Source organism: Pyxicephalus adspersus, chromosome Z (assembly GCF_032062135.1).
Source record: "Pyxicephalus adspersus chromosome Z, UCB_Pads_2.0, whole genome shotgun sequence".
NCBI lineage: Eukaryota > Metazoa > Chordata > Amphibia > Anura > Pyxicephalidae > Pyxicephalus > Pyxicephalus adspersus.
The window spans coordinates 47,819,534-47,843,816 of NC_092871.1; the positions used below are offsets into that span (position 1 = coordinate 47,819,534).

At 42.1% G+C, this 24,283-nt stretch overlaps 1 protein-coding gene, 1 long non-coding RNA gene and 3 other non-coding genes across 9 annotated transcripts in view; 4 read left to right on the top strand and 1 right to left on the bottom strand.

Annotated features, from left to right (window-relative positions):
* The first annotated feature begins 330 nt into the window (after nt 1–330).
* On the top strand, nt 331–23,322 carry LOC140344024 (uncharacterized). The gene is made up of 6 exons (XR_011923454.1): nt 331–419; nt 741–780; nt 1,633–1,665; nt 2,870–2,910; nt 3,615–3,648; nt 22,968–23,322. It is a non-coding gene; the product is annotated as an uncharacterized lncRNA (long non-coding RNA).
* LOC140344652 (small nucleolar RNA SNORA17) lies at nt 815–946 on the top strand. The gene has a single exon (XR_011923626.1). It is a non-coding gene; the product is annotated as a small nucleolar RNA SNORA17 (small nucleolar RNA).
* Nucleotides 1,701–1,832, top strand: LOC140344651 (small nucleolar RNA SNORA17). The gene has a single exon (XR_011923625.1). It is a non-coding gene; the product is annotated as a small nucleolar RNA SNORA17 (small nucleolar RNA).
* LOC140344648 (small nucleolar RNA SNORA17) lies at nt 2,941–3,072 on the top strand. The gene has a single exon (XR_011923623.1). It is a non-coding gene; the product is annotated as a small nucleolar RNA SNORA17 (small nucleolar RNA).
* The window catches only part of DIPK1B (divergent protein kinase domain 1B), a 63,745-nt gene continuing 46,978 nt past the window's right edge, over nt 7,517–24,283 (bottom strand). For all 5 annotated transcript variants that reach the window (XM_072430923.1, XM_072430922.1, XM_072430921.1 and 2 more), the window contains 3 exons: nt 12,433–12,540; nt 10,509–10,685; nt 7,517–8,549 (listed from right to left, as the gene is read on the bottom strand). In XM_072430923.1, the coding sequence (XP_072287024.1) occupies nt 7,737–8,549; nt 10,509–10,685; nt 12,433–12,540 (1,098 nt within the window). In that variant the 3' untranslated portion in view covers nt 7,517–7,736. The remainder of the gene's footprint in view (nt 8,550–10,508; nt 10,686–12,432; nt 12,541–24,283) is intronic.

Here is a 24,283-nt window from a genome sequence, read left to right on the forward strand (position 1 = left end):
ATGAGAGAGCCAGGACATTGGCATATTTTACAATACCAGCTGTGCATGGAGCACCCTTGTAGGTTGCTGAATAGGGGAATCTAATAATGTGGGCACCCAGAAAACAAATCCAGACGGCTGACAAAACTTTTTAAATTAGACAACTGAAAAAAAGAACATTACATTTTGCAGGACATTAAGCCCCTTCCCCACGTGTTGTGCAAGGTCTATAACATATAGCTCAAATCTGCTGCTGCAATGAGTATTGTATTCTAGCAAGAGGTTTCCACCTAGCGGCGTACAGCCGCCGGTACTGTAAGTCGAATTGGTCCCTCCCGCATTCCGTACACAGCTATTTAAAGCCCCGCCGCAGTGCATGCTGCCTCTTTTGGTGCTGGCCATGTGGAAGGAAGGGTAGAATGTAGCGGCACAGGCACAGGGTGAGTTACCCCTATCTGCTCCATGGTGTGTTGCAGGATGTTTGTGTGACCATCTTTGTTTCTGTGAATGTGGCAGGTCAAATTAAGATTCACTTTGCCGCAATGTTGGGTGTAGGGCTACTCAGACCCTGTGTATATATATGACACTGACATGGCAGGGCATGCTTTATAGAGTTACTGGACAATGTCGGATTTTCTTCCTTTTTAAAGTGCATGTTGTGTTACTTCTTCAGTGTGACCGTGTCTTTATAAAGTGCAACTGTCCTAGAATAGCTGTGCAGGCTGGCATTACTGACCTGACTGTTTCTTTTTCTCTTTCAGGAGATCTCTATCCCATTGTGACTGTGGAAAGGTTCGACAGGTAGGTGGCTCCAAATGTAATCATTTTTTACTGTTTTGCCCCAAGAGACATTGCAGACATGGCCGTGGCTTCATGTCTGTGTCATTAGGTGGCATAGAGCAATGTGGCTGTGTCTACGCTCTGTGCCCATTATGTGGGTGCTAAGAATGATTACCAGCTAGACATGTGATCACAGATGTGGATCTTTATGCAGCTTTTTTTTAGCGGCAGCCCCTCTGACCTGCAATGGATTATAAGCAAGGTAATATGGAGGAGACATTGAAGTGTAAGCCTGCCTTGTCTGCCTAGATCTACAGACCTAGGATAAGTACACATGTCAGATGATTTTTGCCCCTTATGAATGTTTGTGCTCCTATCTGGAGAGAATCTGCATGTGTAGCAATTGCCTGACACCTTTCATCCATGTACTGACTGAATGGACACTGTATAGGCCAGTGGGGAGGATCATAGCGGGGTGCTGCTCACTCATCCACCCCCTCCCTTCTCTATAGAACAGAACGGTGTGTAGAATGCTCGGTGCTCATTTGTGAGCGAATTCTTGAAACGTTCATGAAGAATCGTTTATTTCCAGTGACAAAAATTGAATGTGTGTGCACTGCTGTAGAACTTTATGACTTTTGTAGTGCCTTCACATTTCACAAGTACTTAATGATAAATTGTATGATTTAGCAGCCAGGAGGATTGTTTTTTTTTTTTTTTTTTTTTTTTTTTTTTTTTACAATTTATTGTATGAAAGGCCAAATCTCATACCTTCATTTTCTTATATGTGCAACTTTTACTGTTAGTGGTTGAAATGTATATTGATCTCTTCATTCCTTATAATTTTCCCTGCTAACATTGTCTTTGTTTCAGGTGTGTCCCTGTGCCTTAGGATCCGTCAGAGAGGTATGCATATACTGAATTTTGTCACTCTGTACAGCTTTGCCCCTAGAGGCGTTGCAGACATGGCCGTGGTTTCTTGTCTGTGTCATTAGGTGGCATAGAGCACCATGGCTGCGTCTACGCTCGGTGCTCGACCTTTGGGCACTAAGAATGATTACCAGCCAAACATCTGTTAAACATTTCTGTAAATCATTACTCACAGTTACAGGTCACTCTGAGGCTGCTTTTGGGAGTCCATCAGTCTTGAAAGTGATCACTTGGCAAACTGTTGTAGCCAAAAAACTATCTTTGACCCTGTGCCCCTTGCTGTCATCTAACCAAGGAATAGATTGCTATAACATGCCAGGATACTTTGAGGTGTCAGTGTGAGAACTGCTAATTTCCAATCTGAGAACAAAGCACATCCAGACATAAAGGTATTTACGTCCAACCTAAAGATAAAATGTTCAGTGCTCAACCCAGAAATTTTTTTAAGCCAGGTGGGAAGAAAGTGTAGGCGGGTGGCAGCCCCTGTATTGTGACCAAACTCTTTAATAACCACCCAAAAACAGCCGGGTGGGTACTGAAAAGTGCCTGGTGGTGCGCCCAGCTAAAAGGGCCTGGGGAGAACCCTGATGTTTAATACTTGCTTGTCTTCCCACACACACCGCTCGCCTATGCTCTACTGAATAGCTATGGAGACTTGGAAACAAATGCTTTAGAAGGCCAAACACCTGCCTCACTTTTGCTGGTTTTTGTCAGTAAAGGAAATATGGACCGAGCATCTGATGCATCTAAAAGGTCCTAAAGATCATTAAGCTGGTGTAGCTCTATTCTGTAAGAATAAATCAATGGAGGCATGGGCAAACTTAGTTGGTGAGGATATATAGTTCAGACTATGTAAGGGTCTTCCTAATGCTGTGAAATATTTTGTGCAGCTGTACAAATCATTATAGAGCTAGATGTGAAAAAGAAAATATTTGGTGGTGAAATGTGTAGTTGGCCCTAAGGATCACCAAGTATTGAAGTGGTGTATAAGTAGGGCCTGCATATATTAAACTTGGGCACAGGCTTATTATCTTTTATGAACCATGAGAGCTCTGAACTTACAAGGTATTAATGATTATAAAAATGTAAAATCATACACAAACATAACTTTTGGTTAATGGGTTAATGTTTTATCCCCTTTTACTTCAAGTTGTCCTTAAACTCTTGCTTTCTTTTTTAGGTTTATTGCTGGGATCCAGACATAATCTCCAGTTCAAGCGGGTAAATGGTTCAGAAAGCATTCTTGATAGTTTTGCCCCTAGAGGCGTTGCAGACATGGCCTTGGTTTCATGTCTGTGTCATTAGGTGGCAGAGAGCAATGTGGCTGCGTCTACGCTCGGTGCTCAATATGTGGGTACTAAGAATGATTACCAGCCAGACACCAATCACTCAAATATGTCTGTGTAAAACTAGGGTGAATGATTTTTTGAATTATGTTTGTGGTTTGAGGCTTCTATCACAATCTACTGGAGGGGTTTTTATCTGCTGTAGTATGCATGATGGAGACGCAGGCTTAACATTCTAGCGATATCAAGAGAAATGTGTATCTATACAAAGTTATAATAGTGACTCTTATTTGTCTCTAATCTTCTTATTTTTAACCTGCAATCTGAGCATTAAAATTAAACATCTCTGCTCAGGTTTCAATTTATTAAGGCAAGTTGGGGAGGAGTTTATGGATTATGCCTATCTACTACTGTGTTTATTTGAACATCTTGGTCTAAATTTGTTCATATTTACCAACATAACAGAAGGTTCACTTAAATTGCCTAATTCATATTACTGCAAATTTACTGAGCACACTGGAGTGAAATATCTGGTACAAAGAATAAATATTAAAGACTGTATGTAAATGAAGTCTTGTATTAGGTCTTTTTTTTTTTTTTTTTCTTTCATTCTTTACTGACATAATTTTCTTCCTCCAGGTGCCTCGGAGGCCAAACTTTATCGGTTGGACAGGTATACTGCTCTTGGAACTTGTGGCTTTGTATGTTGGTGCTGAATCCATGTTGGGGGTCAATCTGTTTGTTTTACGTGTAAAAGAAATCATTACCATCCACACACTAGGAACGGTTTTATGCAGGCAGCAGGGGTTGGCTAGAGGTGGGATAATTTTCAGTGTAGCTGTATTGTTTTAAGGTTGTGAGCCTTCATGGGGCAAAAAATGCTTTGTGGTGGCTAGACCAAGCAACTTCTTCGTGGGGACATACTTCAAGGATAAATTAGCATGGGTGGTTTTTCTCATGTTGAAATTCTCAGGAAATTGAAATGTTTGAATAAAAGTCTATAAAATGCTATTCTTGTTTGTTTTCCTCTTTTAAAATACATTCAAGTTAAGATGCATAACATAATAATGGCACATTCATTGTGTGGTTTATGGCTCTGCATAGCTGCCAGCCACCGGGCATAATGTAACTCTTGTGCACCTACACAAATCATCCAGTAATTTAACGGGATTCCCATATTCACAGAAGTCTGCCATGGAGCTGTATGTTCCATCATAATCGCTAACTAGATTTGTTCTGCTTTTAGGCCAGTCCACTTCGCACTGCTTCTCTGAATGATTGGCAACCTTCCAATGCAATCAAAGCTGCCTATTCAAAATTAATGGAAGCCACAATTTATTTTTTGCCTGGTATCTTTAAAGTTACTTATTTGAGCATGGAATAGTGTGATTCATTCTGGCGACCAGTTGCCATAGTGTCATAAAGGGCTGGTACACATGGGCAGATTTTGCTTTTAATTGATTCAGATTAGAACCCAATGGATCTAAAGTGAATTTAGTGAAAAATCCACTTCTGACCAATTGAAACCAACTAGTTTTTTTTCTTCTCTTTGTTCAGTTATTAAAGCAGAAGTAAACCCCCCCCAAAAAATCCCACCTTTAATCTCGCAGATCAGTCTATCGGTCGGGAGGTTTCTTCCATTGGGTCCTGTGTCGTCCCACTATCTGTCTTTGCCCTGGTGGGAGCGCTGGGCACTGACATCCAGGTTCTCCCTACATCACATCACCTGATCTCGCACAGCGCAGGTGCAAGATCAGGTGACGTAGACTGGGGGAAAAAAACTTGCCGATCTTACTGCGCACGCGTTAGATCTGCAATTTTCTCCCTATTGATAAAATGGCTCCTTCTCGGGCATGTGCAAAAGGAGCAGCCAAGAGCCTCCTAGGGATGAAGGACTTTGGTAAACTGGGAGGCTCTGCACTCCCATTCATTCTTAATTGCCTAGGCGATCGAGAAATTAGAGGGTGGTGCTGCACCCTATTTTGGTTTTTAAATTTTAGGAGTTTAGGTATGTAAGTAAATGGGCATGTTTATAAATCTTGTTCAAAAGTACATGGGTTGTTTCGTGTGTACAAACAAATGCACCAGACTCCAATTCTGATCAGTTAGAAATACAGAGGATTAGACATGTATGTGCCATGCATTGGAGCTTCCAATCAATTGATTTCTGATTGCAAAATCAATTCATTCAGTTGGACCTAAAATTGGAAGTGAATCTGCTCATGTATACCTGGCCTAGGAAGGAGCTTTCTGGAAATTTCCTATTACTAGTTATATATTGTAAATTGATCATTTGTCTATGAGAAAACTTGCATATTTATAACCTATTCCTAATCCCCAGTTTAATAGACCTATCAATCGTTTCCTGGTCTTCTATTCCACTGATTTAACTATTTAGTCTATTGCTCTTATGATTTGTCAAAGTTTAAAATTGACCACACTGATTTTGCTGAGGGAGATCTGATTCATGTTCAGCTATGACCCTGGTGGAGATCCTAGACGTTCCGTACTGTAACCGAAATAAAGCAAGATGCAGCTGGAGCTTCGCCTTTATTTCCTTTAGTCTGAGGAAGTGGTAGGCATGTCATACATGTGGCTAGTAAACCACCAGCCTGAGGTAAGGTTTTCAGTTTAATTTTTGCACTTTTTCCTCCTCACATAAGGGGAGGGTATATTAGTTCATTCAAAATTTAATAAAAAATAGGGATTGTTGTAAGTATTGTGTTTTGCATGGTGGGAACTTCATGTTCACAAGTGTTCTTTGACTTCAATTTCACTGGTGGGAAAAAAATAACTCATTCGATGAAATCTTAGCCTTTTACTTTCCAATTTAGGATGGCTGGACAAACAGGTGCACACGACTGTGTAATGATGTCTTTATATCTGGCCTTGGGCATAAATGTAAATTCTTGGTTATCTGAACATACATGTTTATGCCATTGAGGGGTGGAGCATGGAAACACCTTTGAGGCTGATTTGTTTTGGCCAAAATGATTGTTAAATACTAGTTAAATGGAGGTCATTTATTAATATTTTACTTTTTATCATCAGATGTGTTTTGTGGCATCTTTAGGTTCCAACCAAAGTATGATTGTCTAATACCTCATCCAAATGTAATACTTTTTACACATTTACGTCTTTTTTGATCAGTAAAAAGTGGAAGGAGCAAAATGCCCAAGCCACAACAGCCCATTACATCTCTCCTACCTCATTTCTGGAAATTGGAAAATAAATGTGTAATGAGATTGATAACCTTTTTTAGGACTAGATGTGACCTTTCATTCTCCATTCTAAAGTCCGTGCTGGTTATTAGGCTGTAATGTGCTCATGACGTCAAATCAGCAACTGCCTGAAAGGTCTTAACCGTGCTACAGCACATTGCTTGCCCCTCTCAAGTACTCCAAAGACTTTGTAAATTGCTGCCCTTTCACAATGAATTTCCTTCCAGCATTCAGAGTTACCATAGAAATCATTTCAAGTGCCGCAATACGCATCAACCGCCATTTAACACAGAGAATGTTTCTGGAGATTAATAGCTCCATGTTCTCTCTAGAAGTAAGTCCATGCCCCAAGATCATTATACAGGGCAACTATGTATTGTTAATTAATGGTACCTTGGTGGGTCATTTAAAGGTGTGTGAATGCGATTGGTCCATGTATATAATTTGAATAATGCCACATAATAAATACCTTGTTTCTCCATATAGTCTATTTTACATGTACATAAAGGCAACCATATATGCTTGTTATATGTGCAGGCAGTGCTTCCTAATACGTAGGGCACCACAGTGACTGTCCTTTACTGCTGCTCTTACCTAGCTTCAAGTCCGTGGGGTCAGCTCAGTCTATAGGTGCTTTACCCCGTTAGTCATATTTGTTTCAGCAGCTGTACTGCAAGGATATTTTTTACCACTCACTACAAGTGAGCACATTAAATTTTGTTAGGAAATAGGATTTAAACTTGTGAAAAATGATAATGTAATCAAAAATTTCCAGGTGAACAAATGCATTCATAGCATGCTCTCAATGGCAACTTTAAGGTACACACTGCCCATCACAATGCCCTAGGGAAATGTCATGCGAGTTATCTTAGTAACTGCCAGTTGTATGCCCTCATGGACAATCTGTGTATTATAATAGGGAAAAATGCAGTCACAATGTTTAGGAGACAACAGGAAAAAACCAAGGCAGGAGACAAATTCAAAACTGATAAAGATCATATTTTACTGGCAGAAACGTGCATCTATCAATAGAAACATCTTTACAAGAGGGGAGAGCATAGGGATGACCTCATCAATGTGCTGCTGGTATGTCCAATCAGCTAGCTGGTTTTGGGGGTGTCCTGGGCTAAGCTGTACTGCCTTTAAGCAGTGGAGGTCAGGAACTAGGTTCTATTCTCTAGATGAAGTGCCTGATTCACAAGACCAGAAAATGCATTTCTTTGGCAGGTTACAAGTCACATGATGCATTTGAACTTTGTATTTATCTGCTTGTCTTGTGTTCAGTTTTTAAATGTAGAGTGAATTATCAAGACAAAGTACTCACGTCACATAAAAGCCTTTTATTTACATGTTAATTGTTGATTGGATTCAGCAGTGACATTCAGCAGTCACAGGCTCACCAGAGAAGCCTGACAAAAATGATCAGTGGTAGCTCAGACCATTTTACACTTGGTAACAACGCAATTCCTCTGCATGAAGGAAGCCATGTTGGCTGGATGTGAATCTGGAGAATAAAAAATGCAATGTCCTCTTTTACTCCTTATGAATATTTAGTGTTGGAGATCTTTTTCCAGAGCAGCGTCTTTAGGTTGTTGAGTATGAGCGAATGGTGGACTTCCATCTGGCTGGCCAAGCCACTCAGAGTCATACAAGTCCTCAGCTGCTTCTGCAGCTCCTCTTTTAAATCTGATGGAGAGCCATGGAGCAGGTAGTCCTGCATTAGTTTGCAGGCTTTGGCCAGGTTCGGTTGGATGACATCATTTTTACATTGTTTCATAAGCTTGTCACAGGCCGCTGTGCAGTCGCTCCCATATGTGCAGTCTGAGTTCTGCTCACAGTGCCGGCCTTTGAGAAAGTCTTTGATTGTCATCTCGGTAGCCACCTTACGCATATCCACCACCTTAAAGTCGTATTTATTATTGTAGCCAATGTTTTTGAAGCTTGTTTCACATATGAAAAAGCTGCCATAAGTCCCATGAAAAATCTCTTCGACAAATTCCAGCATGCCGATGGCAATCTTGGCCCTCCTGGGCCAGGCTGGAGAAAACCACTGATGAACCATGGTGTGCACAGGGGAGGGCAACAGGGTCTGCAGGAAGGAAGGGATTTTGGTGCCATACAGGGAATCATGGGGGATTTTCTCAGTGATGTAAAGGTCTCCACAGTACCCCAATAGCTGTGACGTATGCTCTCTTTCATGTAATGATATCATAAGAAGAAACTCGTTTAGCTGCAATAGTGCCCAGATGGATTTGGCTTCTGCCAGAGAAACCTTCCCGTCTCTATTGACATCTGCCATGGCTAATATGCGTCTGACCAAAACCATCAGAGATGTTTGATCTCCTAGCTTTGCCTGTATGATGGATAAAAAGAAAAAAAGTCAGATGTTACCATGAATTCTGATAATAAATACAGTTTGCTTCCTGATGCAACATATATTTAAAAAAATAAATGTATGTTTTATACTGTACACGTTTGTCATACGATGGTGTTTTTGAGCTTTGAAGAGCATCACTTCTGCTTATGTCCCTAACCTGGAGCTAGAAGTTGTATGACAACCAATGCGAAAGGTGGTCTGCACCTTGGATGATGACCCAACCTGTGAGGCTCAGCCAGCCTAAAACAAGCCCAAATTATGTTTCAGCTCACAGATAACCTGCTTATCATTTTTTTTTTTTTTTACAAAGTGCCTGAAATAGGAAATGCTTGTATTGTCCCACAGCCACACCTTCAATATAGCTATTCATTACTTATCTGCTATTTATGTTGGTTTGCATTTGGTTGTAGTGAACAGTTTGGATAATGTTTATTTTCTACAGGATGGTATCTGTGATCCAACTGTAAAAATGTCGGTACACATGTGACATCTTCACTTCACTAATTTTAAGCTCCGTTTTACATATAAAACTTTCATAGATGATCTTGGCAATGCATCACATAAATATATTGTCTGAGGACCACAATACGGTTCACTCTACAAATCTCCAGTGTAACTTAGGACTTAGATCTTAGTCAGTGAATAGATGCAATGGAGAATAGTGAACTTTAGTATATGAGCTTGTTTTCACACTGAATAACTAATCATATATGAGAGATAAAAATATGAAGAAAAAAAAAACTTATGCTAGCACAATTGGTAGAATGAAATTTTCACAGCTTCACTTTTTCACCAGTACTACCGGTATGTAACCTTCGCTTCACTATTGAGAGAAGGGTCTCTACTTTTTAGGACACACAACCCCAATGTGTTTTGTGGAATTGCTTTACTGAAGGTAAAAATACTATACTACTAAAGCAGCAGTTACCAAGACAAGCCAGCAGGTGGCACTGTAGTTCCTGCACTGAGAACCCATAGCAGATATTTCCATGTACAGTGGTACCTTGGTCCCAAATTCATTCCAGGTCCTTGGACTTACACCAAACAGGACCTTTACCAAACAAAATTTTCCCATAAGAAATAAAAGGAAAATGGTTAATCCGTTCCCATGAAAAAAAAAATCTTATAGTTATTGGCATAATATTTATTGATGGGGTTGTTTAAAATAATTTAAACACTGCTTAATACTAAAGTACAAAAATACAAAAGCAACTAGATAAAATAAATGAAAATTTAACCTCACTTTACTATGCTGAGAATAGTCGAGTGCCTACCAGGATGGTGCTGAGAAGGGAGGAGATGTTATGTAAATCACAGAGAGTTATAGCGCGGGTTGTTCACTGAATGGTAGCAACTGGCAAACCGACGCTCGTGGGCAGTTGTGGCTTTGTCTCGATAGAGGTAAATTAGGGTAGCGTGCTGTGTTGTGACTCATTTTGACCCATACAAGTTCTAGCACAAAAGTTGTATACCAAGCAAAATTTTGTGTCCAAACAGGACTTATACCATGTTGGACTTATTCCAAAGTGGACTTATACTGAGGTACCACTTTAAACTGTACAGTTAAAGGGAATGTAAAGTAGACTTAATTACAGGAAGCAAATACAAATTCCTTAAAAATATTTTTTAGGTATATTAGGATTAGATTTAGTCACTATGATTTACCACAACTGAAAAAGAAAATCACATAGGAATTCTTTATTTTATTATTTAATAAGGCTCTGACAAATTCTGCAGTGCTGTACAGAAAATACTACTCCATTAGCTTTTTCACAGGAGCTTGCACTTTAATTTCCCCATCACAGTCAGTTCTGACATAATATTTGGTGCTGTACAGAGGACATCAGATTGCACCAGAGAAGTTTACACTCTAATGTCCCCACCACAGCCATATACTTCCTATTTTCGCACAGAATGAGTTTAAATGGTGCTTACTTTTAGGAAGTTGAGCAGCATCTCTTTGAATTCATCCATGGAGGTTCCTCTGGTGGGTTTATCGAACAGAACCCTCTCCCTGCGTGGAGATGCATCTGGATTGCTCTCTGTTTTTAAATTCTCCTCCACTCCACACTTAATAATGACCTCTCGTTCCTTCCACAGCCCCTGATACACCTGGGGATAGACAAGTTATACATGTTTTTTATGATACATACAAATGTTCGCCACCTAAAAATCAAGACAATTAAATTTTCCTCCATAGTAATTTAGCGTAATGTTCTGTATCCTTGGAGAATTTGTTTTTTCATTATATTTTGTTTATAAAGCAATATGCTTCAATATTTTCACATTATTTTCCTTAAGAAAATATTTATACCCATTTGAAAACCAATTTAAACCTCTGACACTTCGGCGAAACTGGAATGTAACCGTTACCAGGAAAAACTGACTAGACATTGGCTGTCTTTACATTTCCAAAAACCTGACAGACAACACTGATAAACCTATCTCAGGCTGTGAGCTTTGTAAAACATATCCTACAGATTTGTAGTAGAGATGAATATAGAACGTTTTTTGTCTGTTTTTAACCCTGTGTTGTACATGTACACCACATGCAAATTTTTGATTTTCTTTAACATGTTTGAACAGACAAAGATTATCACTTCCTACAGAATATTAAACCCAGATATTCTCATAGATGACATTCATATACCGGTAATTTAAATTTTTAAAATAATGCAGATGTATCACATTTACTATTAAAATTAACATCTTGTGAAATTGATTAGCTGACTTTGCTTATGGCCTCCTTAGGTTGTTTGCAGATGGACCTTGTCCTATTTAGCCCTTAGACATCTAAGATCTGACATTCTCTTTGTTATTGATGTGTGGTGCATTCTCAAGAATAGAGGAGCTCTTGAAGGCACTCAGAAAGTTGTGGATGTATACAGAGTAGCAAGAGATTTAATTAGATCACCCAAATATATGAAAATAATTTCACTGCTGTCATAGATTCCTAATGCCTGACAATTTATCTAGAACTGTCAGTCCAAAAATGTAGCCCAAGTGCTAAAAATTTGGGCCTACAAGCTCCCACAATTGTATTCTTGATTTACAGGTAACCCCCTACAACAGTTTGTGTCAAAGTGCATGCATCACAAGATTTTGTCAATTAGTCCTGCATAAAGGGTCCTGCATTTTGTCCAGAAAAAACTTTAAAGCAAGGCTACAGTCTCCATTAAACATAATGGACTGATGAAGGAAACATTTGTTATTTGGCCATGGCAACAGTAGATACATTATTGGAAAAACATAATCTTAGGAGAAGAACCTAATGCCAATTGTAAATCATGGTTGTAGAAATGATGATCAGTCTTTGCACCGGAGGAGGTTACACCGTTTTTTTCCCCTAGCACAGTTGGGAAATTTGTAGGAGCCTATTTACTACTATTGCATTTTTGTATTGTAGCATGGACCCCACATAAACCAAGGTAATAATATACAGCATCCGTATAATGTATTTGGTGGGACTTTAACCCAGGTCTCTAGGCAACAAACTAATAACTCAACCACCCTTCTGTGCTGCTGGAAACTTTGAGGGTGAATTTTAATATTAATGAACAGAAAATTGCTGGACAGTGAATTTGCTTACGCTGCTTACACACTAGGTCTTTAAAATGTATTTTCTTACAGCAGTCACTGTGGTGGTACACATAACTACTAGATTCCATATGAAATATCACTATTAAAATTTCCCTTTAAGAATATATGAATTGTAGGCCCACTGAGCAGACATCCATCTTGCAAGGCATCAGCTAATTAAAAACAGAGACCAGCCAAAAGGTACATTGCTCCTCTTTTCTAGTAAGCTGATGAATGAAGCAGTGGTTGTCCTGTGATGTGGCCATGACTTATCTAGTACCTGATGTGTGGGTGAGGAGGACAGGCACTGATGAAACACCAATGTGTGGTCATCACATAGGTCCTTGCAGGAAGAGCCTGAGACGATGCCTTTCTTGTACTGGTCACACTGCAGAGAAAGAAACACATACCGGTACATCAGATGATGATAAAACTGTCTGTCACTGCTCCCTCCACAGATTACAGCAAAAACTTCACATTTATGTTACTTTAGGCCTATTTCTGTAGAAATAATTTTCACCCTCCCTATTTGTTGCTTTCCAATTAACAATGCAATATTTTGTGTTTTTGATAGTTAAGTCTACATTTGCCAAAATTTGCATCCAGTTATCACTCTGTACCTGCACATGCTAAACAATTCACCATGGATGGATCTGGAGTGAATTTGATTACACTGTGATATGTGGACAGTGCAGATAACTGTGGAGGAAACTCTACACAGTGCTCAGTCATTCTTATGTCCAAATCTGCACAGAAGCAAGTTCAAAATTTGATCCAGAATTTTTCAAAAGACAATCGGCCATGGTTAGATCCTAAGGGGTTACTACATATAATTTTAGGGCCAATCCAGTAAAAACTATATTTATTTATAGGTGAAGTCCGGAGAGCTGGGTCACAAATTTCCTGACTCAAATCCCTGGATGGGGGTCGATAATAATTGTCATTACCCCTGTACGATTTTTTACACATTTTAAGATGTCAAAAAGGATTTAGTTTTTTGCTAGAGATCACCTCATCTGCGTCACCTTCACTTCATGTTAAAGCAAATGAGGTGATCACCAACAAATAGTTAAATGGTTCAGCAAAATGGAATGAGGATGAATGAAAATGCATTTTTCTGTGGCCTTTAAGCCCGTCACTGTCCTCCTCGCACCTTTCTGCCAATTTCCAGCTGATAGCTTCTAACAGACTGCAGGATATAGAAGAGTCCCAGCACATGCAGGGTCAATACCGTGTTGTCAGTCGGTCTTTACCAGTAACCTCCATCTGACAGGCAGAGAACTACCTTAATTAAAACAGAGAGGTGCCTGACTCCCAACGAGAAAGAAGCCACAGTCTTCAAAACACAAGCTTTCCAATGCACTCTTTTAAAACCCATCTCTGAGCACCCCATCTATCCCATTTCACAGAATGAAATTGAAAAAATCTAAATAAAAAAAAAAATGATATGCTTACCCTAATCTTCTGTTTAGGTCCCTTGACAGCTCTGCTATCGCACTATTATTATTAAACAGGAATTATATAGTGCCAGCATATTACGCAGCACTGTTCATTAAATGGGGGTTGCAAATGACAGACAGATACAGACCGTGACACAGGAGGAGGGGAGGACCCTGCCCTGAAGAGCTTACAACCTAGGAGTTTGAGTAGAAGGTAACACACAATAGAGGGGGAGATATGAAGTTGTGGGAAGTAGTGAGGGTTTTAGGGGAAGATGGGTAGGCAAGTTTGAAAAGATGGGTTTTGAGTGCTCTTCTAAATGAGCAGTAAGTAGGACAAGGAAGACTATTCCAGAGAGTTGAAAAGAGAGAAAAGTCTTGGAGCCGTGCGTGTAATGAGGTTATGGGAGAGGAATTCATTAGTAGGTCATTAGAGGAGCGAAGAGAGCGGCTAGGGGGGTATTTTTTTTTTTTTTTACCAGGTCAGAAAGGTAAGTGGGACAAGAACTGTGGAGAGATTTGAAGGCAAAGCACAGGAGCTTGAATTTGGCTCTAAGGTGAAATGGAAGCCAATGAAGAGAACTACAAAGAGATGTAGCAGGTGGGAAGGATAGATGAGTCTGGCTGCACCATTTATAATAGATTGTAGATGAGAAGGTCAGGTTAGTGAAATATCAGAGAGGAGGAGGTTACAGTAGTCCAGACAAGAGATAAAAAGAGCGTGTACAAGGAGATTGGTGGTCTCTGGGGACAGGTAGGGGCGGAATTTTGAGATGTTGGGCAGGTAAAAATGACAGAACCTCGAGATGTTCTGAATATGGGGGGTAAAGGAGAGGGCAGAATGAAGGGTGAAGCCAAGACAACATGCCTGAGGGGAGGGACAAACAACAGTGTTATTATCAGTTAGAAATATATCAGGGGGAGATTTAGATTGCACTTATGAAATGCTGACCACAGCATTACCACAACCACGGCAATGGCACCTGGGATTAAACAGTGGACAATAAAAAACACCGGGCCAACGTCACATGACTGTGGCTTTGGATGAGTTATTTATTGGGGTGGAAGGGAGACATCCTTATACCTACATCCCTAACTTCAACACTGACTTTAGCCTGCACAAAGCTTCACCGGGTCACTATTATCTGAGAAGAGATGGATGCTTATAAGGCAAACCCCCAACCTTGCTGAACCCCCGAATGACCATCAGTATTTCATTAGCAAATGTATGTTTTCATGCAATTACAAATAACTGACAACATCAGAATATTAATGCAAAAATCCCAAACCATTTCCTCAGACTTACATAGTTGTGTCACCCTGAGCAGCCTAAACCCTCTGTCAATTTCTAGGCAATTTATATTTACACAAACATACATCTACACAACTAACTGCTAGTGAGAAGGCTGGGGAAGAGGACAAAGATACAGTAGATGTAAGAATAGAACAAGTATTTAATATTCTTCCAAACAAAAAGAATGTGGAATAGATCAAGGCATACAATTGTCTAACTGAAATACTCTGTTCTGCTGGAGAGCTCTGCACTTTCCTCTTTATACAAAGCTGAGTTTTATATAGCTGCATGGACAGTAGGTATTGAACTGAGATTCTGAGGTTCTGTTCTTTACACTGATAGAAAGTTTTTCCTGAAGCCCATTTTCCGAGCTGCACATTATCCTTCTGCAAGGATTTCCCTACCCTGATGTGACCCTGATATGTTACTAACAGGGTGGGAGGCTTTGAATGACATTGGGAATCAGCACAGAGACACAAGACTTTGTTATGTTAATATTGGAAGTTGGGGGTGGTTGACTTTTTCATGCCAATTTCAGACAATTCCTGCTTCAGACTGAGAACAAAAGCCACATTTTGTACAGAACAGACACTGTGAGAGCAGAACTTGACATCACTGCAACCAAAATTAATGATAGATACATATTCTGCAATGTAAGTGTGCCTACAACATGCAAATTATGAAAATAGTAATATATACAAAACTCACTTGATCACATCTGTGTTTCTATGTTGATACAAATTTAACTTCCATTATAATATGATAACCTTCAAAACTTACCTAACTCCCTCTCTTAGTTTCCTTATAATACATTTACATCTCACTTCACTCCAGTCAGAACACTCTGTAGATCTACCACTCATTAAGGTTAGAAGAAATCCATAAAGACAAAAAAAAGTCTTAGATTGCACAAGCCTAGGGCCATTCATTTCTTTGCCACCATTTTTTTAAGCCTGGTCCAGCTACAACCTAGCCAGCATCAGCCTGGTCCAGGCCAAACCCTATCCAGCATAGCCTGATCTTGCCAAACCCTATCTAGCATCAGCAGGTCAATGCAAAGCCTAGACAATGTCAACCTGGTCTAACTAAAGCCTGGCCAGCATCAACCTGTTCCAGCAAAAGTCCAGCCAGCATCAGGACTAGGTGTGCTGAGGTGCTGACTGACAGCCATGGACATAGCCATGCCCATTGCTACATTTTTTCACCTACTGCAGTACAAGCAGCCTTGAGTGGAACTGTAAAAATGAAAACAGTATAATTAGGCACAGCAGCACATTTATGAATACAAGACCAAAGTAAACCTAATTCTAACCATAGTTTAATCCGTAACCTTAATATCCTAGACATACTAGTATCTGTTGCAATCACCTGGGGCCATGTGCCAAATATTTGCCAAGAGGTGCCTATGTTTTTAGGGTAGACATCGTGTAGAGCTCTCTGGTAAATTCCACTTACAGCAATGCCTCTTTCACATTTTCAATGGTGTCTTTTCTACTTCAACTTTCTTCTTCCACTCTGCTGAAGACACACTTTGGTTTGTAATTTGGAATAGTTATATGATAATTAAATAATAATGAGAGAGATCCCCATTTGAATACCCCACATATAAAGCCTAGAGCCTGCTGAGCTGAATTCTCTGGATAATCATATGCAAATTGGTGCTTTCATCACTTTGGACTCTTTAGCCATTTTTGAATTTAAGCTTTTCTTGAGCGTAGGCTTGTCAAGTTGCCTAATACTTAATACCTTGCCATTGTGCTAGAGAACCTACTTCTCAGTGTTAATGGTAGTCTGGGAGGGGGGTTGGAGTCAAGTACTGGATCAGAAATTGCACTAGAGGTGCCAGGACATCTGGTAAAGCTGGCTGCTCTACCAGATAACAAACCTGACAGCTAAATAGCTGTGAGCACACAGAAGACTTGTTCTATCTTGTATAGAAAAAATCCACCTTTCAAATGATCTGATGTCTGTAAAGTGGGAGTTTGTTCCTGCCTTGATCATTCACAGTGAAAAGAGAAGGCCCGCAGCAGGGAACTATGAGCAGGGCCGGCATGACTGGGATGGGAGGGCAGCCCCCCGCCGGAGTGTTAGGGGTTAATGATAAGTTGAGGAGAGAGAGGTGGGGATTAGGGAGGAGATGGGTCGGAAGTATAGGGGAGGAGAGTAGAGGGTTTAAGTAGAGGGTGCATCCGAAGCGAGGGACCGAATTTGCAGGAAGAAAATTGTAGGTAGGTGACATCAGCATGGCGTCCTTTGACACCCTGATGGAGCAGCTTGGGGGTGCAGCAGCCTCTCGCGGTGAGGCCTGGTTGCAGAATAGGGTGGCAGAAGCTTTAAGGGGGGGGCTGCTAGTGGGCCCCAAGTAAATAGATTAGGGGGGCTGCGGCCTCGGAGGCATAAGCCCCCAGTCCCCTTGAGCCCAGAACCCTTTTTGAGATCTCAGCGCCGTTTTGGGAGCCCCCAGAGGGACCCTTCTAACTTGCAGGCTGGGCAAAGCAGGGTCCAGGCCTTTGATCGGGCACCCAAGGTCAGGAAGGAATCCCCTTCGCCGGCAGAGCTCTGGAGAGGGGGCTGCGGCTGCCAGGGAGCACAGTCCCCTCTCTCAAGCAGGTGAGGCCTTGAGAGGGGAGGCCTCACCTGAAGCTGGGCCCCTGCGTTCTGCAGGGACCCGGAAAAGAAGGACCACGAGGGGGGCTGTGGATACCAGGGGGCGCAGCCCCCAAGCAGCTGCGACGAGGAGGATGCCTCGTGGTGAGGCTTTACCTGAAGCCGGGGCCTCGCGTAATGCAGGGCCCCGGCGGAAGCGTGGGTCTGCCAGCCAGCTTCAGGGCACAGCCACGGAGGCTCCTGGGTCTGTGGGGGCTTTGGCGGGTCTAGGCCTCTAGGCCTGGAAGGTCCTCCAGGCGGCCGGCTTCATTCTAAGATGGAGGCTGGAAGTGACGCGAGGAGGAGCCGGGACGCTAACATTTAACATGTCTGGGGGGTTTTGTGCTGGGGTGTTTCAATAGCAGGGGGGAGGGGGGATGTGGCAGGCCTGGGGATGAGGGGACCGAGGGGGGTTAAGGGGGGGTACCTCGTTTGCTTTGAGGGCCCGCTGGGAGCGCACTTGAAGGAGGAAGTTCGCGAGCGAATTTTAAAAGGTGATTACGTCGACATATTTTCTCTTTTGCCATTACGGTGCTTCAATGTCGACAGGCCGGCGGGGGAGGGGCGCAAGGATGACAGCGAGCAACGTTGTTATCGCTTGATTCCTCGCACCTTCCTTAACTGGTTACATTCTTTTAGGGAAGCACACCGGCTTTACGGGGGCACTGCGCTGGAAAAAGGAATGACGCCAGTGATCATCGCAAGGATTCGGCCTTTTCTAAGTAACTATCCTGACCCAGCGGCGGCTAGAATATTGGAGGAGGGTTTTAAGAATGGTTTTTGGATTCCCTGTGAATTGCATGTTGTTCCAAAGGAACCCAAAAATTTGAGGTTGGCGTTGCAGCATCCAATGGTAGTGGCAGCAAAATTGGCGAAAGAAGTGGGGCTAGGAAGGATGAGCGGCCCCTTTGAGGTGCCGCCACTGGAAGGCCTGGTGGTATCACCGTTGGGCTTAGTCCGCAAGAAGGAGCCAGGTAAGTTTAGATTGATCCATCATTTATCATTCCTGCTGGGGGGTTCGGTAAATGATGGAATTAACCCAGAATTGTGCTCCGTGGCTTACACATCGCTGGATGCTGCTATTCGGTGGGTACGGCGCTATGGTAAAGGTGCGTTGATGGCAAAAGCGGACATTGAGGCCGCTTTTCGTTTACTGCGGTACACCCCGACTGTGTGCGTTTGTTAGGTTGCAAGTGGGAGGGGGAGTATTTCGTGGACAGGTGCTTGTCCATGGGTTGCTCCATTTCCTGCGCACTGTTTGAACAATTTAGCACTCTTTTGGAGTGGGTTGTTAAGACGGTGGCGGGGGTGGATTCGGTCATCCGTTATTTGGATGATTTTTTGTTCATTGGGCCCCCAGATAGTTCAGTTTGTAGGGTTTTGTTGGTGACGTTACAGCATGTGGCGGACCGTTTTGGTGTACCTTTGGCGGCGGAAAAAACCGAAGGCCCAGGTCCAGTTATTACATTCCTGGTCATTGAGTTAGACTCTATGCTATGGAGAGCAGATTGCCGCAAAACAAGCTGGTGGCACCGAGGGCGGAAGTGGTTGGGGCTTGTGACAGGAAAAAATGCGTTTGAGAGAGGTACAGTCTTTGTTGGGGAAGTTGAACTTTGCATGTAGGGTGGTGAGGATTTGCAGGATATTTTGTAGACGGTTGGCAGCTGGAGTCGAATTCAAGGAAGTGAAGGCAGATTTAAAGGTGTGGGAAATGTTTCTGGTTTCGTTTAATAGGAAGGCTTTGTGGTTGGAAGGGCCTATCACGGCAGTGGATTTGGAGTTGTACACTGATGCACCGGGGTCTACGGGTTTTGGCGCCTATTTTCAGGGTAAGTGGAACGTGGGGGCGTGGCCTCAAGAGTGGGTGGAAGCAGAGCTGGTGAAGAATTTGGTGGTGCTGGAACTATTCCCTATAGTGGTGGCAGTTGAATTGTGGGGGAAGGATTTAGCGAACAAAAAAGTTAGATTCCATTGTGATAACCTGGGGGAAGTAGAGGCCATCAACAAGGCATTTAGTGCTAAGGTGTTTGCAGCATTACATCCATCTGCGCAACATATTCCAGGGGTTAAAAATGTTGTGGCTGATGCATTGTCTCGTTTCAAGTGGGAGAGGTTTCGCGAGCTGGTGCCAAAGGCGGAGCAGCGAGGGGAGCCTTGTCCGGTGGAACAGTGGGGACTTGCATGGAACTGATTAGTGAGATGGTACAGAGGTCGGTGAGTGAGCGCACCTGGACTAGTTATGCGGGGGTTTGGAGAGAGTGGGGTCAGGTATGCAGGCAGTTTGGAGGTGGGAGGACAGGAAAGAGTTGGTGCACCTATTGTTGTTTTGGTTGGCGCAGGATTTTGCTAGAGGTTGTTAAAGGTTATAGGAAAGGAAAGAGGTCTCTGGATACTAGAAGGCCAGTTTCCTTTGCGTTGTTGGGGGAGTTGTTAGATAGCATAGCACGAGTATGCAAGGGTTCATATCAGAAAATAGCTCTTTAAGGTAGCGTTTGTTTTGGCGTTTTTTGGGGCAGTGAGGATTGGGGAATTGGGGAATCGTTTCCAACGATAAAAATTGGAAGTGTGTACGCAGCTTAAGACTGACAACTTTTTAGGTTGGTGGGGTCCCCTGTCTGCCCGGCTACAGTAGTGGGGGAATTCATCAGACACAGGCCTAGGACAGAAGGGTCTGTGTTGTTGCATGAAAACGGCACCTTTTTGTCTTGTTTTCAGTTCATAGCGGTGTTTAAAAAATGTTTGATGAGTATGGGAAAAGATTCAAAGGATTACTCGTCCCATTCCTTTAGGATTGGGGCGGCCGCTGAGGCGGCCAGATAGGGCCCAGGGGTGACAGTTATTCGGAGAATTGGGCGGTGGGAATCTAGAAGGTTCCGGTTGTACATTCATAAGATGGGGGGGGGGGCATTGTGGGGTTAAATGGTGTGGTGGTGTGGGGCAGAGGGAGTTTTTGTTCGGTTGGTAAAATGTTTATTTTATTACAGGAGGGCACCACTGCTTAGTTTGCATACTGGGTCACTCCTATGTGTGGTGGGGTGCCAGAAGAGCGGAGGTCCGGCCGGAGGGCCGACTGCTAGGATTGCCCAGGGAGGAGGCTACGGTGCGCTGGCTGGGTGTTCGTGGCATGCTATGGGCAGGGTGGTGCCGGAGCTCCGAAGATTTGTGGAATTGGACCGTCGCCCGGATGTGGTAGTGATACATGCAGGAGGCAATGATTTAGGTCAGCGATCCATGCAGGAACTGATCAGGGATGTAAAAATTGATTATTTGAGGATCAGGTTGGAATTCCCGGGAATGATAATAGTTTGGTCAGACATAGTGGCCAGAACGGGTTGGAGGGGAGCAAGGTCGGTAGAGAAGCTCAATAAGGCAAGGATCAAAGTAAATAAGGTGGCCAGGTTTGTAGCACGGAATGGGGGGATAGTGGTCCGGCACAGAGAATTGGAGGAGGAAACATGGAGGTTTCTGCGCAGTGATGGGGTGCACCTGAATGCCATAGGTACAGATTTGTAGTTTTTGGGTCTGCAAGATGGAGTGCAGAGAGCATTTCAGGTGTGGAAGAGCACTCATGCATGAGGTATCCCGCCTGAGCGCAGTGGCGGTTGGGGTAGGAGGGTAAGAGTCCTGTTGGTCATTTTGGTAGGGCAACCCAGTGGTAGGGTGCCCATTAATGGTGTTATGGTGGGGCCCCTGAGGCGGTGCTGGGCGACTAGGGGCCAGTGTGGTACAAAATGGTTATTTACACTCGGTGGAGCGGACTTTACCCTTCCTAGACCTGCAGCCTGTTGGTTAAAAAGTGGAGTTGGTTTGTTGGATATAGTGCAATAGGGCACAGTGGTTTTAATAACGGGTTGTTGGTTACAGACTTAGTTATAATCGGTTAAAGAAAGTTTTATTGGTTTAGCAATTTTGAAAAAATTGGTTATTAATAAGCTAATGTTATGTTATGTTAATGTGATGATAATTTGAATGTTAAATTATAATAATGTATGTTATTTCATGTATGTGTTTTAAGATAGTTATTTATTGGTTATTTATTGTTTAATAAAACATGTTTAAATTTGTTAAACAAACAGCTGCTTGCCAGCCATTTTAATCCCAAACAGGTGTTTGTGTTTTTTGGAGAAAGAGGGATGGCTGGTAAGTAAGAGGGGGCGGGAGTATTGAGAAGGGGAGGATAGTGAAAGTAGGGTGCGGAAAATGTTTAAAATCTAAATGCGGGATAGGTTTTAAGTGGACATTTATTATTGAAAATGGGGGAGGGGGAGGAAAAACGGTTAAATGGGCTTTAGGGTGGAAGGGGGCGATGATCCGAGCTACCTTGCCATGATCCGAGTCATGTGCCTTGCCAAGAGTAACTAAAGCCATTCTAGATTATATGACTATTATGGGGTCCAAATGCATATTGTGAGCACAGACAGAAAAGGCTATACAGTGATTTATGCAGACAGCAATAGAGTTTGACAAGTTGGATGTATATTGCTATAAAACCATTTAGTATTTCTTATCACTAGATAGCCACTAGACTTTTGGGAAGCAAATCGGAGAGACAGGCTCCATAAAAGTTTTGCTATGGACACCCTGCCATACAAAGCTACAGCCCTTTGCATGGCAATTAATTTTTTTCTTACTCTATTTTTTTAGTTGCTATAGGCTTTATAGCATTTATTTGGCCTTTTCATGTATGTACTTTTCCCAAAGGCGCTTTATACTACAAAGAAAAAGGAAAAGGACAAACCCTGCCTCAATCAAGATACATTAGAAAGAATTCCTATACAAAAAGTGACTGTAAACCCACAGTTGTTTATTTTGCACTACTTCCCTTTATCCTGAACTTTTAAAAGAATACATTCAATAATTTAGAGAATGGACAAAAGGGATTTGGTTTTCTAAGAGGAATATTGCATTCAAATTAGTGACTATTGGAAGGTATGCCAACTGAGCCTAAAAACTGTACCTTCTGCAGTCATACACAACAGAATCAGTGTAATCCTAATAAAATACAAGATTTTTTCGTGTGAACATTAGATAAACCACAGAAAACCCACACAGATTCAGTGGGCCTGATTTAATAAAGGTCTCCAAGATTGCAAAAGAAAGACTATCATGGGTGAACATGGTTGATTCCACAAATTCAATTCAAATTAATTTCCTATTATTTGGCAAATGTTTTTAATCTTTGACCAAATCCTTTTCAGGTTTCCCAGATCACCCAGAGTCTCCCATGATAGTCTATCTTCTCCACTGAAAGGAGCTTTAATAAACCAGGCCCAGTCAATTCATACACACTCTGTGCAGATGGCATCCTTGGTGGGAGTGTGAAAGTATATAGCATATATACTAGCCTTAGGTAAAGTGAGAATTAACTCAAACTATATTATTCTGTTTTAAAATGACTAACTCAGTTATTTGTGTTCTTTACTTCGGTTCCTGGAGGCGCCTTGGCCTTGCACCTGGTCAAGTGAAACCAGATAAGAAGACGATAGAAAATGCCAGCAGATAAGGAGACCATGAAAACTACAACCCCCTCAAGAAAACCAATTAAAAGTGGAATGTACAGCGGCAGTAAAAAAAGCAAAATAATAATTAGTCTGTCTCCAGGCAAATTAAAGAAGAGACCAGCCCAGAATTGGATGACCGGTGACGCAAGGAACTGAAGTAGATAAAATATAGATTTTTGCTTACGTTTTCAGAGACTCCTTTAGACAGAGGAAAGGATAGTCCTGACCTCTATTGCCTTGTCTGTTGTGAGTTTCCCACGCGTGAATAAAACCTTGATTCTTTTACTATACCTCAGAAGTTGTCGTGAATAATTGTCAACTTACCATTGACAGGAGTCAAAGCAACGACCCCAGCACTAGCAGTGCAGCTCAATCAAGTGGCTGAAATCTATCCAGTCCACATTCAAGTAGATTTCCAACAGGTTTGCCTGCTGCAAAGATCTTGTTTCTACAGCCTAATCCAGCAGTAGTCCTTGAAATTCCAACCATCTCTTTTTAAAATGTTAGCACACCATAGAGAACCTCCTCTTACCAAAGTCTTTCTGCTGAAGCTGGTGACTATCCGCCAATAGTGGTGTCTGAGACAACCAGAAAAAGTAATGCAAGCCCCAAAGCATGCATAAAATAAAAAAGGTAAAAAAAAACAGGTAAACAGGTTCTCCTGATTGACCTGAGTGCTTAAGAATTTGAGTGATATGCTGACCCACTTTGGAATGGCTATGGAGTATCTTTACTTTGTAAGCCTTTATTGTCACATATTTTCTGTCACCGCTAACCTATTTCTGCCAGCCGAGTCAGTGTGTGGCATACAGAATCTGAGAGTTTTGCTTTGTACCTGGGAGAATGCCAATAAAGGTAAATTTGCTAATCATTCTTTTTCAGGATGTGAAGGAACTGACAGAAGACCCTCAGTCAGCACCAAAAACAGATCACAGGGCCTTATTTGCAACTCCTTGCTGCCCCATTGTCACCAATTGTCCTGGTGAGAGCTTTTAGTGTTTTGCAGAAAAATATCAAATCACTCCACATGCCACATGCACACTGTCAACCACATGAAATTACTCATACATGCCAAAGCCATGCCCCCGGTCCCAATTTTTGTTACAGAATAACCCCAGTAGGCTCCATTTTCCTACTTCTATTCCCGCGCACACTGGGCTGTTCCAAATCCTCCTAATATATTCTTCATTATGCAAAATGAAAATTGAAAAGGGGACATCTCGTAATGGTGTAAAGACCCAAGGACAGCAC